This window comes from Melitaea cinxia, chromosome Z, assembly GCF_905220565.1.
Source record: "Melitaea cinxia chromosome Z, ilMelCinx1.1, whole genome shotgun sequence".
Classification (NCBI taxonomy): domain Eukaryota; kingdom Metazoa; phylum Arthropoda; class Insecta; order Lepidoptera; family Nymphalidae; genus Melitaea; species Melitaea cinxia.
Genome location: NC_059424.1, coordinates 17372157 through 17388041, shown reverse-complemented (window position 1 = coordinate 17388041; position 15885 = coordinate 17372157). Strand labels below are relative to the sequence as shown.

Sequence of the window (15885 nt, the reverse complement as noted above, 5' to 3'; positions counted from 1 at the left end):
GTTGATACTTTTTATTTCAAGGCAACGAGAATTTTGTCCCCAAATGGAAAGCGAAACTTTAAAGCGATTAATTACCACACGACAACTATATAATTGTCAGTTGGTGTCACGTTCCTTACATGTTATGCAAACATACAAAATATTTTTTAGAAAATTCTTGCCATTTTTTCTGCTTGAAGTTTGAACCGGTAAATTTACATTACTCTTCTATGCGTATAAAAATATCGGATAATAAGGGACAGCTAAAATAGATGTGCTATTGTATTTTGTAAGCCAGATCATTTCGATGAAATTATCAATAACACTTTTTTTTCCTAGCTGTTTAATTTTTAATATTTATAACAAAATTAAATTAGCATTACGCAACAACTTTAAGTGTTTGTTTCTTTGTGTCAGAAGCAATGCATTAAATTCTATAGTACTAGTTCCGCTTACTTTATATACATAACAATGTATATGTATTATAAATTAACAAGGAACTAGCGAAGTCAATACAATTACTGAAGGGCATTAACCCAGAACGTATAAAACTAAATTACTTAGCAATGACTAATAATAATATGATGTAAGTGCAAAATTATTTTTATCTAAAACAAATGTCATTCATTCAACATCACGTCATATATCTTTATTAGTGCAATATTTTAGTACACCTAATAAGTATTAGCGTAAAATTTTGTTACTTTTTATGTGTATCATTTTATTGATTGACTGTGGCATAATTATAACTAGGTACTTGTAATGATATATTACACATTATATGTGATTTATCATTGAAAACTGGATAGCAACCCATGACATCGTAAGAAAAATATAATAAAATAGTCTATAACTTTTAATGTTGCTGTGTGGCTATGGTAGTTAAGAATATAGCCACCCCCTCTCTTTCCGTGGATGTCGTAAGAGGCGACTAAGGGATAATACAGTTTCACTATCACCTTGAAACTTAAAAAGTCAACCGATTGCGGAATAACAATCCAACTGCTGGCTTTGAAATAAATACACAGGCCAAAGACGGGCACGGTTTCGCTTGCAGATCGATCTGACAACTTCTATTGCCGTCTTTATCTGATTGTTGATAATTATTTATACCTAATAGAGTTTAAAATGTCATGTATAATAATGACGTATAAATACTTATAAATTAGATTTACGTCATTATGATATGTCTCTTTCAGTAATATATTTTAATAATGAACCTTGTTGTAATTTTCGATGACCAGGAAACTAATTCAAAACTGGCACACCACTTTCTCGGCCTACCGTACTTACTTTAATTTTTATTGTTACAGATTAAGGGTAAACATAAAACTTTATGTTAGTACTAATTTCAAAAAAAGAATGTAGTGCAACACAAACTCCTTTGTCTATTTCTCCATATAAGTAAATTGAAACGTTCATGGAGTTTGGCGTTACATCATATAAAATTAGTACTCCCTATTCTTAATTATTTAATTAATGATAATTTGTTTCTAATCTTTAGTTATTATGATTAAAATATCCAATTGTTTAATTTCATTAATGTAAATGATAATAATATGTTCTTTATTTTTGATTTTGATTATTTTGGTTATGATGATGATGGGGTGTCACTTTCTTTTTTTTTTTGAATATTGTAAGTGTTGAACTGTATTAATGTAGGTATATCTAAAGTTCAAATATTTTAATTTATTTTTGCATCGTATCGTTAATCCTAGAGATTAACGTATAGACCCATATAGCCCTTATATTGAAAGATACTAAATTGAAAAATTTTAGAGTTTCGTCTATCGCCTATGTATTTGATATTAAGTAAAACTTTTTTACGCACGCTTGACTTGGCGAGTAAGCTGGTGAATGCGTGACGAAAGTTTTACGAAAAGAGTGTGATCGGACGAGGCGAACGGGATAAGAGAGAGAGGTGCGAGCACACATTTTTTGTCTATTTCTCTCATAGCCAGTTACGTTTCGTATATCTAAGACACTGTGGAGGCCTATTGTGTAGATGTCTTACTTCAGTCGTGTGGTCTAAAGCACGCTATTTTTTTATTTGATTTTCTCACAAAATAATTTTTTTAATGAACGTCACGCATAGTTGGCATCTAATGAGCAAAAAAATAAAAAATAAAAGGTAAAAATATCAAAATTCCGCACCGAACCAGCGTGATGATTTAGTTCCTCTCCTTTTTAAACAAGGAGAAAGAGGCCGTTGTTATACTACAAAACGGTCCCTTTGTACTTACCAATCGTTCAATTTCGTTTATGTCCTGTACTTAGATGGAACGGAAAGCAAAACGAACCGTTTTCTGAATAGCAACCGGGCCTATAACGTTGGTATCAGCTACGGCATTATTTACAGGTAGCGGAGTGGTGCGAGACTCCAGCTTACGTCCGAATGGTGTCTAACTTCGATCTTCCCATCGAAATATCACTAAGATTGCTGTTCAGAATGTGACTGTGTTTTAATTTAAAAGTGTATCAAAAACTTATCTGTTGGACACCGTTACCCTTCAGATACCCATAGCAGCAGTCAGCTTGTCTATATTTTTGGGTGACAGCCGACTAACACATTTTTTTAACTGACTTCAAAAAAGGAGGAGGTTACTCAATTCGACCGTATATATATATATATATATATAAATAAATAAATATATATATATATATATATATATATATATATATATATATATATATATATATATATATATATAAATAAATAAATATATATATATATATATATATAATGTATGTTCGGGGATAACTTCGTCGTTTATGAGCCGATTTTGATAATTCTTTTTTGTTGGAAAGGAGATATCCCTGGTGCGGTACCACGATAAGGTAACCAGGTTCTGATGATGGGATCCCAGAGAAATCGAGGGAACCTCGAAAATCCGCGTAACTTTTTACTGGGTGTACCGATTTTGATAATTTTTAATGTAATTGAAAGTCGATGTTTATCATATGGTCGAGATCTGATTACAACTTTTGGAGTAATCTTTGATAATGCGTATTTACTTGAATAATTTTTCGTCTACCTATATTGTATTACTTGTCGATATAATTGAAGTCGGTTTTTTTTCGTTTACCTGCAAACACAATTATTATCATTGTATTCCAAAGTGTTACGTACACTGTATGTGACACGCATATCAGATAGGTACTTCGTTATTATATATTGTTTACTTTTAAATTTTTTATATGTATGTTGTAAGCGTGCTTTTGAAATAAATAAATAAAATAACACACTTCGACCGTAACGAGTAAATATTTATCAGATAAAAAGAGGAAGATCGTTTGGTGTTCGTACAAATTTTTATAAAAATATTTTTGTTGTTTCTTTATTTGGAAAGGCAATAAGGCTTCTAAAGTTTAGACTTTCTATGTTTCGATAACAAAAAATTAATGAATTCACTAATACTTACCTACAATAAGTTACAAACCAAAAATTCTTATTTCTTACTAGCGACCCGCTCCGGCTTCGCACGGATATAAAATATAATTATAGCCTATGTCATTCCCTGAAAAATGATTAAAATCGATCCAGTAGTTTTGATTTATTCATTACTGCCCGTGGCCCGCACGCCGGCCGGAACCGCCGCAAACGCTACGTACCGCGATTTTTAAATCTGTAATATCTTCGAAAATATTCATTTAAATCATATGCTGTAAAGGGCCATATAGATCTATATTAAATAAAAAATATATTTAAGGTATTTAATTGGATAAGGATTAATGCTGTATTGGTTAAAATCGCTTCGAAAATTAGCCATTATTTGTCGTAAAAAGTAAATGACAAAAAAATGTTATTGTGGGATATCCATAAGAGATAGGTATATACCATCGCGGAGTTTTCTGTAGACCTTTTCAATGTGTACAATACTTAGTACATTATTTTGATAAATCTCGTAGGGTTCAGCCTGCGTTTGCAATTTAAGCGAAAAAAAATATAATAATTTACGACATAACATTAGAAAACTCAAAAATAACAGTATTTCTCCACTATTTAATGGATGTTATTATACATATAAACCTTCCTCTTGAATCAATCTATCTATTAAAAAGAACCGCATCAAAATCCGTTGCGTAGTTTTAAAGATTCAAGCGTACATACATGTGCAGGGACAGAGAAAGCGACTTTGTTTTATACTATGTAGTGATTTCTCAATAGAACATGGTAAGATTATTTTGTGTACAGAAAAGTAAAAATACACAAAAATTTTCTATTATAACATAAAAGGCCTTAAGGAATTTAAAAATTATAACACAAATTCAAGAAACTTGTAGGTATAGCTTCGACGTAAACGCCTTTTGTACTTTTATAATTTATTCTCTTATTTGTTCAGACATAAAACTCTTTATAAGTTATTTTGGTTTTCAATGCTAAACTTGTTCATTTACTCATCATTTCGTTACAATGAATATATGTTTTAAAGAATATATGTTACATAATTTTGTACTACATGAAGTTAATAATTTTCTTCAAGGGATGTAGAACGTAGATGTAAACGTAATGTCTTTGTTTGAAACTAAATCAACGTTTATAAAACATAGTCTTCGGCAGCGTATTGCTTTACTGTATTATGTATGAAGAAGATAGATGGACGGCTTACAAACACATATGAGGAACACATATATCATTCAATACGATTTCAATTATAAAAAATCAAGTTGATGTTTTACATTCTGACCTATTATCCGTTATTGATATAAATCTTAAACTTACTTATCCGTTATTTCTAATAAAAATTAAAATAATTACACCTAATCAAATATTTGAATAATTAAAGACGTGTAAACTAAGTTATGGCTTAATATATTCAATTAACTCTAGTTAATTTATATCAACTTAGCACGTTTTTTTATCTCAATTGAAATTACAATTTTGAAGGATCGCAACCAGTTTCTATTAGCTTGTATGACAGGTATTTTAATGAGAATATCATTAACTAGTTTTGCAGATTGATTAAAAAATAAAAGATTTAGAAACATACTACTATACAAAAAAGTCGTTATTTATATAGCGCGATTTATTATAGAATCAGGAAATAAGGTTAGTTTTTATCGGTTGGCACGCGTTAAATGTAACTTATGATATAATATTATACCAAATAGTATTCAAACGTAGAACGGGATATAATATTCGTCGTTAAGAGCCTGTTACACCGGTTGCTAATAAATGGGTAGATATAAAAATAAACGATATATTTTTTTTTAATTTGAGAAAATTTAGTGACAAAATGGTAAACATTCCGTGTTCGCCTTGTTGTGTCCGATTACAATTCTTGATAGAGCCTGTAACTTCCCACTACTGGGCATAGGCCTTGTTGTCCATGTAGGAGACCTCGCTTTCCCTAATATGAGTAACGATCGCTATCAGGTGTATATGATAACAACCGGGACCGACAGGAGAAGAAAAAAAAAACCCGCAAGAACAGACAAAAAGACCGGAAAGAAATTTTGTACTAATACAAATAACCATTCCGAGTGGGAATCGAACCCCCAATTGAGTGCGAGTGTGTGAGCGCCTACACATTATACGCACACTACACCAGAGCGACGTCAAAATATTAGTATCCATAAAAATTTAATATGTTTTTCAAACTAACAAAAGATTGAAAAGTAGCTCATACATTGTTCTTGTACGTAACAAATTAATAAATAATTAACAATATTACTTATTGTAACCTTTTTTAATAAATGTTTTTCTGCTCTATTTTTGTTTTCCCTTACTTAAGCTATTTCTTTTATATTACCCTTGAACAAATTCTTTCACCTGAAATACTACAATCGTTGGAAGTCCAAAAAATTAGATCTAGTGATGTATCTTATAATGTGGGTTATGTCGGTTAATTTCTTTGAGAGAAATCTCAAGCACAGCCCGTCCCATTGCACGTTGAGCAACTTTAAAATTGTCGGTGTAGGCTGGATGAAGATTGTGGAAAACCGGGATGTGTGGCGTGAACTTGGGGAGGCCTATGTCCAGCAGTGGACTGCAATAGGCTGAACTAACTGGCTGAATGACATGATTATATAAATAATGCGTGCAGTGTGCTGACATCGCAAAACAATTGTATATTTAAAATTGCCGATACATTCTTAAAGTAACCCTAATTTGTTATGATTTCACGCATAAATACTGACAAATTAGGTAACAAAATGAAAATTCAATATATTACTAAATTTTATCTATACTATTGGCCTCTAGCACCGATTATAGTGACCCTGCTTTATAATTCAGGGGTTTTGTATTCGATACTCCCAACGAGTCTGGATGAAATGTATATTTATTTATACATATATTATTTTATGTAACATTATACCAAAAAATGTGTATTTCACATCCGGCCTTAAACTACGTGCAGTAATTGACTACCTTATCTAACCATCAAAATCGATCAACCCAGTAAAAAGTTATGCGGTAACACAAGGATAAAATAATACAGTCGAAATGGGAACCTCCTCCATTTTTCCTCGTTGTTTAAAAATAAGTTCAAAAAATGAATATCTTCAAATGTAAATAGGTGGTCATACTATATATATATATATATATATATATATATATATATATATATATATATATATATATATATATATATATAGTATGGCCATAAATAGTGTTACGATTAAAAATAAGTAAAATATTACATTTGAATTTGGAATATGTCATTTTTAAATGATTGTTCATTGTGTTTTCTCATTTTCGCGCCATTGCATTTTAAAATATTTTGTAATATTAAAATGGAATGGTGTGACAAAGTGATGTTTTGTCCTTTTTAAAAAAATAATATAACTAAATGTGTGGAATTTGCGTTTACTATCAATTCGTTTACTAATTGTATGAAAGAAAAAACGCAAATAAACATCGGCCAGCTATGTCCTTAGCTTAGTCAATCTTTTTAAGCATAAGAATAAGTATGTGAAAAACTTGGCGACAGGTAAGTTCAAACAGTTCGCAACATTTAATTAATGCTAATTAAAATAAATATGAGATTAAAATTTGCATTTTCTACAAGTCCAAAGCAATGTAATTGTCACTTACACGGTTCTTGTATTAACTTGACATGGCATTCGATTACCTGTTCTTGCTGAAAAACATACCAAGATATTATTTATTCCTTCAGTGGAAATTCTTTTAATAATAACATTTGCGATTCTTTACCAGTTTAGTTGGTACAACACTTTCTCATTGCATTATACATGGCAATTAGCACAGATGAAGACCTTATCCCGCGGCCAGTGCAGCTATTCATTTTAAATATTCATCTAACGATGGTATTGCATTAGTGACACACTGGTATCGGTACGCTGCTGATACTGGTCAGTATACTCAGTTATATTTTAATACAAAATAAAAGGTATTTTATTTTGGAGAATTGACACTGGAATTTACCTTGTGTATCTGTTAAATAATTATTTATTGTTTTCTACACCCCATACCTAATCCATAACCTTACACAGTAATCAAGCACTGTAACGTTAAAATAAATTAAAATTATTTAAATTAATCACGAGATTTGTCCAAATCAAAAATTAAACTCGTGAGCTCTATTAAATTAATAAAAACACGAATACAAAGTCGACGTTGTATTTTTTTTAATAATAAGCATAAACAAAAAATTCACACCGCTCATAGCACGTGACTAACTGCTCATCTTTAAAATGATGAATAAATTACATTAATGACTTTGGATAAAATTATTCATATTTATATCTATAAGTATTTTTTTATGAAACTGTTGTTGGTAATTAAAATTCGAGATAAAACGTGGAAATTAACTTGTCCAGAATAAGTATTTTTGAGTTAAATTTTATTAATCATACATTTATTTGCTAGTCTAAGATCGGAACTAGACGTGATTCCGTCTGCTTGGTGGTTAAAAAAATGTAATAATTATTTTCTTTAGTATGTTAAACGTAAATCACGAAAGGGTTGGCTCCAAAATTTCTGGCCAAGTTATATAATATTCGGCAACCACTAATAAAACCAAAATTTTAGCAGGCATTGTATTAGCAATGATACAGCTCTCATTTTTATGTAAGAAATATTTATTAAGCTCAGGGGGGGGGAAGTAACTAGAACAATATAATATATTGATATACATGTTTATACCTGCCAATCCAGTAGTTATGTCAGGAAAATAATAAACAACCCAACGTTTGCAATTTTTACAGGCTTCATACTGTTGGTAGGTATTAAATGTATTCTTTAAACTCAAATGTACATGTTGAAATTTTATTCAACTTATTAATTTTCTAATGTACTAAAATAAATACAAAGGAATTTCCATCCATTAAGCAGATGAGTGAAGTTCATTCCTAGTTCGGGTCCTTCTTTATGTAATATTAAGGATTTTTAGGAGTGTTTTTGTTTACTTATTATATTGAACGTATTAATTTGTACCTGTTTTAAAGGCTTGTTATCTAAATAGCTGATAAAACTGCCTGGTATATAACTGTATTCAACGATCTTTATCTACACTTTTTCTTATGCAGGACTTAGCGCGAGTATCATTTCGTATCTACCGATATTTCGGCATTGTTCATATCGGTACCTATATAAAACCTGTGAATCTAAAAGTTGTATTTTATTAGTTGAGTACCTCTTTCACCAGCTTAGTCAATAACTTGCGTTCAAGACAAACTTTAACGACAGCCGTGTAACAGGAGGTTCGATTAGGATTTGAATTTAAGTGTCGTGGCGCTGAACAAGCTTTAAATATTTTTTTTGGGTGTGATAGTAATAAAAAAATTGTATCTTGAACTATCGATTTTATTATTTTCTGTTTTTTTTTTTTTTCATAAAATTGTCCTTGCATATTTTTTTTTTCCTTAAGGTATTTTGATGATGATCCATTTCTTCTCCTGTAAACTAAAAACATAAACTGTGTTATTAGTGCAATATACCCATCTACGTGCCTATAACACAGGGGTTTGTGATGAAGAAGTAATGAAATAATTACGAATAATTTAATAAGAAATCGATTTTTTTGTATCCTATATTTAAAATGGGTTTTTATAATAAAGTTCTCGTGTTGAATTACAAGATAATATAAAATCTACAATAAATGTTAAAAAAATACTAAATTTTGTTTCAATTCAATTATACAAGATTTTACTCAGAACAGTACACAACAGTATAGCCACCAAGTGCGATGTATATACAGTAAAGATCATAATCAAAAATTTTAGTGTAAACAAAATCTTGTGTCACGGTGTGAAATAATAATTTAATCATCAAATGCACACTTCGTAAAATAGTCTATGTACTTACGGGTTTGTTTATCCACAATACACGGCTCAAAATTAGTTGCGCGTGCGGCCTTCTCCGCACATAAATTTTACTTTATTACGTAGTTGTGTGATTGAAGATATTAAACAAAAGTGATCTAGAAAGATCTATTTCGATAAATGAGCATGTCGCACTTAATAGTCTGGTACCTACTTTTTTTAAACAATAAATCGTAATCCAACATTTTAGTGTTTTTGAAGTTTACTACTTACCAAAACAATATAAGGCCCGTGGGACTGAAAAATAGGGGGAGTGCAATCATGTGAAACAGTGACGCCTGAGAGCAGCAAGTCCCGAGAGACTTTTTACTGCGTAACGTAACGCTCAGCACGCGGAGAGGTAATCTTAACATACCTATATAAATTACGTGTCACGTTGTTTCTCCGCGATGGATTCCTAAACTACTTGAAACCGATTTTAATCAAATTTGCACACCGTGTGCAATTTGATCCAACTTGAAATATAGGCTATATTTTATTTTGATATGTGTAATTATTCTATTTAAGAAAAACAAATAAGGCGTTACGAAGTTTTCCAGGTCACCTAGGTTATTATTATTGTTAAAAGTGAAGGTACCACTGATTCGGAATAGGGTCTTGTAATCTTGTAATACATTAGTTCGCTGTTATTTCGCTAGGTGGCATTAGTTGTCTTTTACATCGCGCCAACGTTTCGTTCAGAGCATATTATGTATATGCTACCTTGATTATCACCTCTATGGGTGTACATACCAACGTGTGTGGTTGTGTGTGTAAGTTACTAAGTTATTTGACAATTTTTGAAAACGGGTTCGGTTCACGAACCCATCTAAGTTAAAAATATAAGCGCTCCGCATAGCGCCTTCCTCCACTCCGACAACGCTCTAAGCCGAGGTCCGATCTCGCTACACCCTTAGGACGAACGTCCCCCGTGCCCTCCAAAAGGGCCCACATCTTCCTTCGCGGTCGATATCTATAGTACCCGGCTCCTCTCACCAGTGACGCTGTAACAGTCATTTCCAAAAAAAAAAAATCACCTGTTTGAGTATAACACATACAGCAGAAACTTAATATTTATTTTTGCATCGTATCGTTAATCAATTTTACAGAATTTTTAAAAACGGGTTCGATTCACGAACCCATCTAAGTTAAATATATAAGCGCCCCGCATAGCGTCTCCTCCATTCGCGTCGTGTGTTGGACCCCTAGTGGTTTTCCGAGTTTTAAATATGAATATTATTAACAACTAAACATATGCTATAAAACATTACATTAAGTTATTACTACTTTTGGATTATACTTATATGCATAAAGTAACTTACCTACTCTTGGCCGCCGAATTCCGTCGTTAAAAACAAACATCAATTTACAATAACTTTTGATATACCTTAATTAAGCAATTTTAATGAAATAGACTAAATGTTACCTGTTGTCTATGCTTTATGATTGCCATACCTACTGATTTTTACCTGCTTAGTACTTTAGTTATAATGCGTATTTAGAACAGTAAACAGAATTATATTTCTCCAATTGAACGGTGTAGGTATTTTGAGAAGTATTTTGGACTTATATAATAATTTGCATTAAGAAATTAGAATAAAAACAAAAACGTGAAATTGATTTTTTTATTATTATTATAAGTAGGTACTGATAAACATATAAAAAATATTGATAAGTAACAGAGCTAAGATTGACATAATTGCTGTAATTTTTGTTCTTCTCTTTAAATTTTGTAGGTAACAAATAGGATCCAAACTTAAATGTATTACTGTCTTATTATACATACAAGGTCGTCTGTTTCTACAGAAAGCAACGTAACGCTTGTATTATAGGTAACAGCTGTTATAGTTAGTTTTTTTTTTAAATATACATAGAAATAAAACAAATATACACATATATACAAATATTACATTTGACAACGCGTTGGCGCGGCGGTCATAGCACTGGCTATTACGCTGGCGGTCGCGGGTTCGATTCCCACTCACGACAGACATTTGTATCGGCCATATACATGTTTGTTGGGTCTGGGCATTCTGTTTGTGTATTGTGTGTGTTTCCGGACCCTCAACACAGGAGAATATCCTATTGGGGAATCCGTTGAGTGTGAAGCGTTAATAATGTTAAGCGTATTTATTTATTTATTATACACCCAGACTCATGCGGGAATCGAACTTGCGACCTACGGAGCAGAAAACAGGGTCACTAAAAATTGCGCCAACGCGTTCGTAAAAAAATGGTAACTTTTTAACTATAGAATGTCAAACAAAGATATTTTACTTACATCTAAAACTTTGACAATTTATATAAAACAAAGCCATTGTTAATACAGTAATGTTACAAGTATCTTTTATTTCTATATACCCCGTTTTACAAAAATTGCGCGGACGGAGGAATATGAAATTTCGCACAATTATAGTTTACATAGAAAAGGAGTGCAGAATGCTAATATTTTTTTTAATTATGCATAAAAATACATAAAATAAAAATATAATTATTTTAAAACTTATAATATAAATTAATTGTGGTCGAATTTCGACCACTGAGCGACCACATAGGTATACATTTCTGTATATTCTATAACAGCACTAATTTTTATAAGTTTACAATATTTAGAATTAAGTTATTCGAAATATGTGTATGTAAGTATAGTTTTGTTATTTTCGCTCACGCTAAAAGCAGATCTGCCGACATGATTTTAAGACTTTTCTTAATTTGAAATTTCGATTCTTTTGGTTATAATCTCTCCCTCCTTTTTGAAGTAGGCCAATTAAATGCCTACTTACATAATTTAGAAGCATAGCAGAGTTGTAAGTAATAAAGCAATACGTGTGTAGCCTTATTAGATACATAAAATTGATTAGTAAAAGGAAAACTATTCTGCCTGATCGAAGGACCCATCATTTAAATTACCAACATTGTCATTCATAATAAAATTGTACTTGTTTGTACTTACAAATCAATTACCTTATTCATTTGTTTTACAAGGATACTCTCATTTGTTTTTTTTTTTCTTTGTTAACCAACATTTTACGTCTCGTTTGTTCTAAATTTTAGTCCACAACATTTCTGTTTGTGTAAGTTGCAACTTTTGGTCAAGAAATCTATTACTTGTTCCACGATAAGTTTTGTCCACAAGTATTCTATTTGCTTTACCCACAATTTTTCTATTTGCCCCACTTACAAGTTTCGGTCAGCGAATTTTCAATTTGTTTCAGTGAACAAAAGTCTACAAATTTTAATTTTTTTTTTGATTTCCAAGTTTTGTTCAACAAGTTTTCTGTTTATCCCAGTTACAAGTTTTGATTCATTAGTTTTTTATGAGATAGTTACAAGTTTTTTGTCTCATTAACAAGTTTTAGTAAACAAGAATTCTATTTAGAGTACTAACAAGTTTTGGTTCTTATGTTTCCTATTTGTGCTAGATACAAGGTTTGCTCTAGAAATTTTTGTTTGTGCCAGTGGTAACTAAACAATTTTGATCCAGAAGATTTCGGTTTACCAGTTACACTTGTAACACAAATTAGTTTACAAGCTTAGTGGAGAAAAAATATAATAACAATAAACAATGTAATACTCTATTTATTTCAATAAATTGTCACAAATATATATATATATTCCTTTTGATCTAGAGGAATAAGCAATGCAGACTAATCTCCAACGTCTTTTTCTAAAATTCTTTGAAATGAAATCATTTTACGAAAAGAGATTCATTATTCAGACGATTTATATTTTTTAATAAGGTTATTTTCTTAATATTTTATAATAATCATAAATTCTTGTTTTTCAAAACTATACAAAGTATTTTACCTAACAAGGCAGGAATATCTGTAATACCCCTAATCTAATAACAATGTATCTATCTGTAGGTACTACTAATAACAATGTATCCGTTACAAAATATGACTAATAATTTGAACGATAAAATTGAAACGATACGGACATTTATGCTATTCATCTTCTATGTTATTTGTATTTTAAAATCTTGTAGACTTACGACGCTCATCGTTAGACTAATTGATTGTATTGTGCATTTATTTGTGAATTGCATAAGTAGCATCAGTGCATTTCGAATGATGAATTCACATTACCAACATAATTTTTATTACTTTTCCTTAAGCAAGGCATGTCAAAGAATTTTTGATTAGTGATCAAATTTTCAGCATCTTCAAATGATTGAGGCATTTCTATACCTGTGGTTTCAGGTAAAATTATTGCTGTTAAAGCTCCAATTAACGCTATGAATCCAATTAAAATTGAGGGTAACCATAATACAAAATTATTTAGGTAAACGACATATGGAGCTAAGATAGAACTAACAAAACCTGTGATATGGACTATTGAAACTCCAGAACCTCTAACTGCAGTTGGCATTACTTCCGCTGACCATTGCATAGTAATGTTAAAAGCCATATTTACTCCAAACCTTGCTACTACGACACACAAGACAGACAATAAACCACTGTTTATAAAAGCAGTAAGTATACTAAATATACAGCACATTAATAGTGATCCTATAGTCAACCATTTTCTACCAGTCAAGTCTAAAATAAATGACATTAAAACCAAAGAAGGTAGCTCGGTGAAAGATACAAGTGTAAACGATACAAAAATATCAAATTCTAATCCACCGATACTTCTCACTAAAGCATCAATTACTAGCATAATACACATAAATAATAAGCACATAGATAAAAACACTTTTCTTAATTTCGATGATCTAAACACATTTAAAATACTAATATTTTTTTCTTCTTTCCTGTTAGTATAGGTTAGCTTAAATTGCTCAATCAATTTCAATGGGATTTCTTTTTTGTTTACACGACCAATTGTGATAACTTTAGTTATAGCATCATCGATACGTCCCACATAAAGAAGCCATCGTGGGCTTTCTGGTATGACAAATGGAGCTAAAATAGCTAATGCCATTGGAATACTCGTAGCTAGACTCAATGTTTTCCAATGTCCACAAGCGAGAGCAATCCAAGGTAATGTTGTGGCACCTAGCGAGTAAAAGATTGCGAAAGGTAAGTTAGCAATAACAGTTCTATACTTTGGTGCAACGTATTCTAAAACAATAAGGTATGTCATCGTCATATTATTATCGTAAGCCATACCGACAAAGAAACGACAAACAGAAAAGTAAATAATGTTAGTCGCAAAAGAGCTAGCAATACCTGCCACACATCCGAATAAATTGCTTAACACTGCAGCTGGCAACCTACCAAATCGATCAGCAACCCAACCGACAACCACACCTCCGGCAATGGATCCAACGAAAAAAATTGCTTGTGCTGTCGCTTGGTAGCTATTTTTGTCACATACCCAGCCGAGTTCCGTTGAAATTGTTGGGTATGGTATTTCAGTTCGGTTGAATTCCCATCCAAATTTGCAAGATTCTATATTCCACGTCTGATTTGGCTTTTGACTTGTTAATAAAATTTCACTCCAATTAGCGACATATGCTTTACAATGGGAATATCCAAATTGTGCATTTAAATCCTGAGGTATTGCAAGATTTCTTCTTTCAATCTGCGTCAAATTTTCTAATTCGGGTATCCAACACCAATGATTAGGAGGTACTTCAGTTAAAAATAGTTGTGTGTAATATGAAAAAACGGTGAAAATATAAAATGGAAATGTTACAAAAAACAAAAACACTTGATAGCGTCCGAATACACCAGCAGATGTAAGTAATTCGTCATAATTAACTTCTTTATGTGAATTGGTTTCACCTGCATTACTTTTAACATTATCACTATCACTTTCATGTGTTTGAATTGTACAATTTCTGACTTCCATTCTTAATCCTTCGCGTTTTTATAAATCACAGAAAATATTGAAGATTATTTTACAATACTTCACGAGCAAAGTTATTATATAGTCACCACAGCCATGACGACTATTGGACTAATTTGAATATGAATAAGTTTTTATAATATCAATAGAAGAGCAGAGGGGAGAGATAATGTTTATATTTTTTTTAAGATAGCTTTTTAATAATTTCAAATATTATAATAAACAAAAGTTTAAATATGTCTCTAAGCAGGGAATTTGTGATATTATTTTTCAAACACTTTTTGTTATGATATACCTGTATAGTGATTAATTTTCATGACATACGGTACAAAAATGTTGAGCTTGATGCTAAAACTTTAAAGTGTTTAGAATATAAGAAAATAAATATATATATAGTAATATATGAATATTGTTACGAACACACAAAGAAACTAGCGCCATCTAGCGGTAACCATCGAAACCACACAAAGACAGCGATAGCATGAAACTCTCTACTCAATACTAGATGGCGTTAGAGGTACTATTGTGGAACTATATAGAAGTATAGTCTCGAAAACCGGGTACATGCGCGAACTTTCCAGAATGGTCTGGGCCTCGTCTCGGCCGATATAAATAGCCGCAGCGAGGCGAGCGAGTACAGTTCAGTTTGAGTGATCTTCGAGGCGATTTCAAGAGTGAAAACTAGTGATCAAGAGTTATACCAGCGAAACCTACGACATTGGCTACGACTGAGGACATCGTGAGTGCTTAGTGTTTGAATTTAGTGCTTAGTGTTTGAACCTAGTGCTTTGTGTTGGACCTAGTGCTAGTGAATAAAGTCTTGAAAAGAGTCAGCAGGTCTTT

The 15885-nt window shown here is 31.5% G+C and overlaps 1 protein-coding gene across 1 annotated transcript; it reads right to left on the bottom strand.

Moving 5' to 3' along the window:
• Positions 1-13302: 13302 nt before the first annotated feature.
• On the bottom strand, positions 13303-15045 carry LOC123668882 (carcinine transporter-like). Its single transcript, XM_045602573.1, has one exon. It carries the CDS (start codon positions 15043-15045, stop codon positions 13303-13305), a length of 1743 nt encoding a protein of 580 aa, XP_045458529.1.
• Positions 15046-15885: the final 840 nt, after the last annotated feature.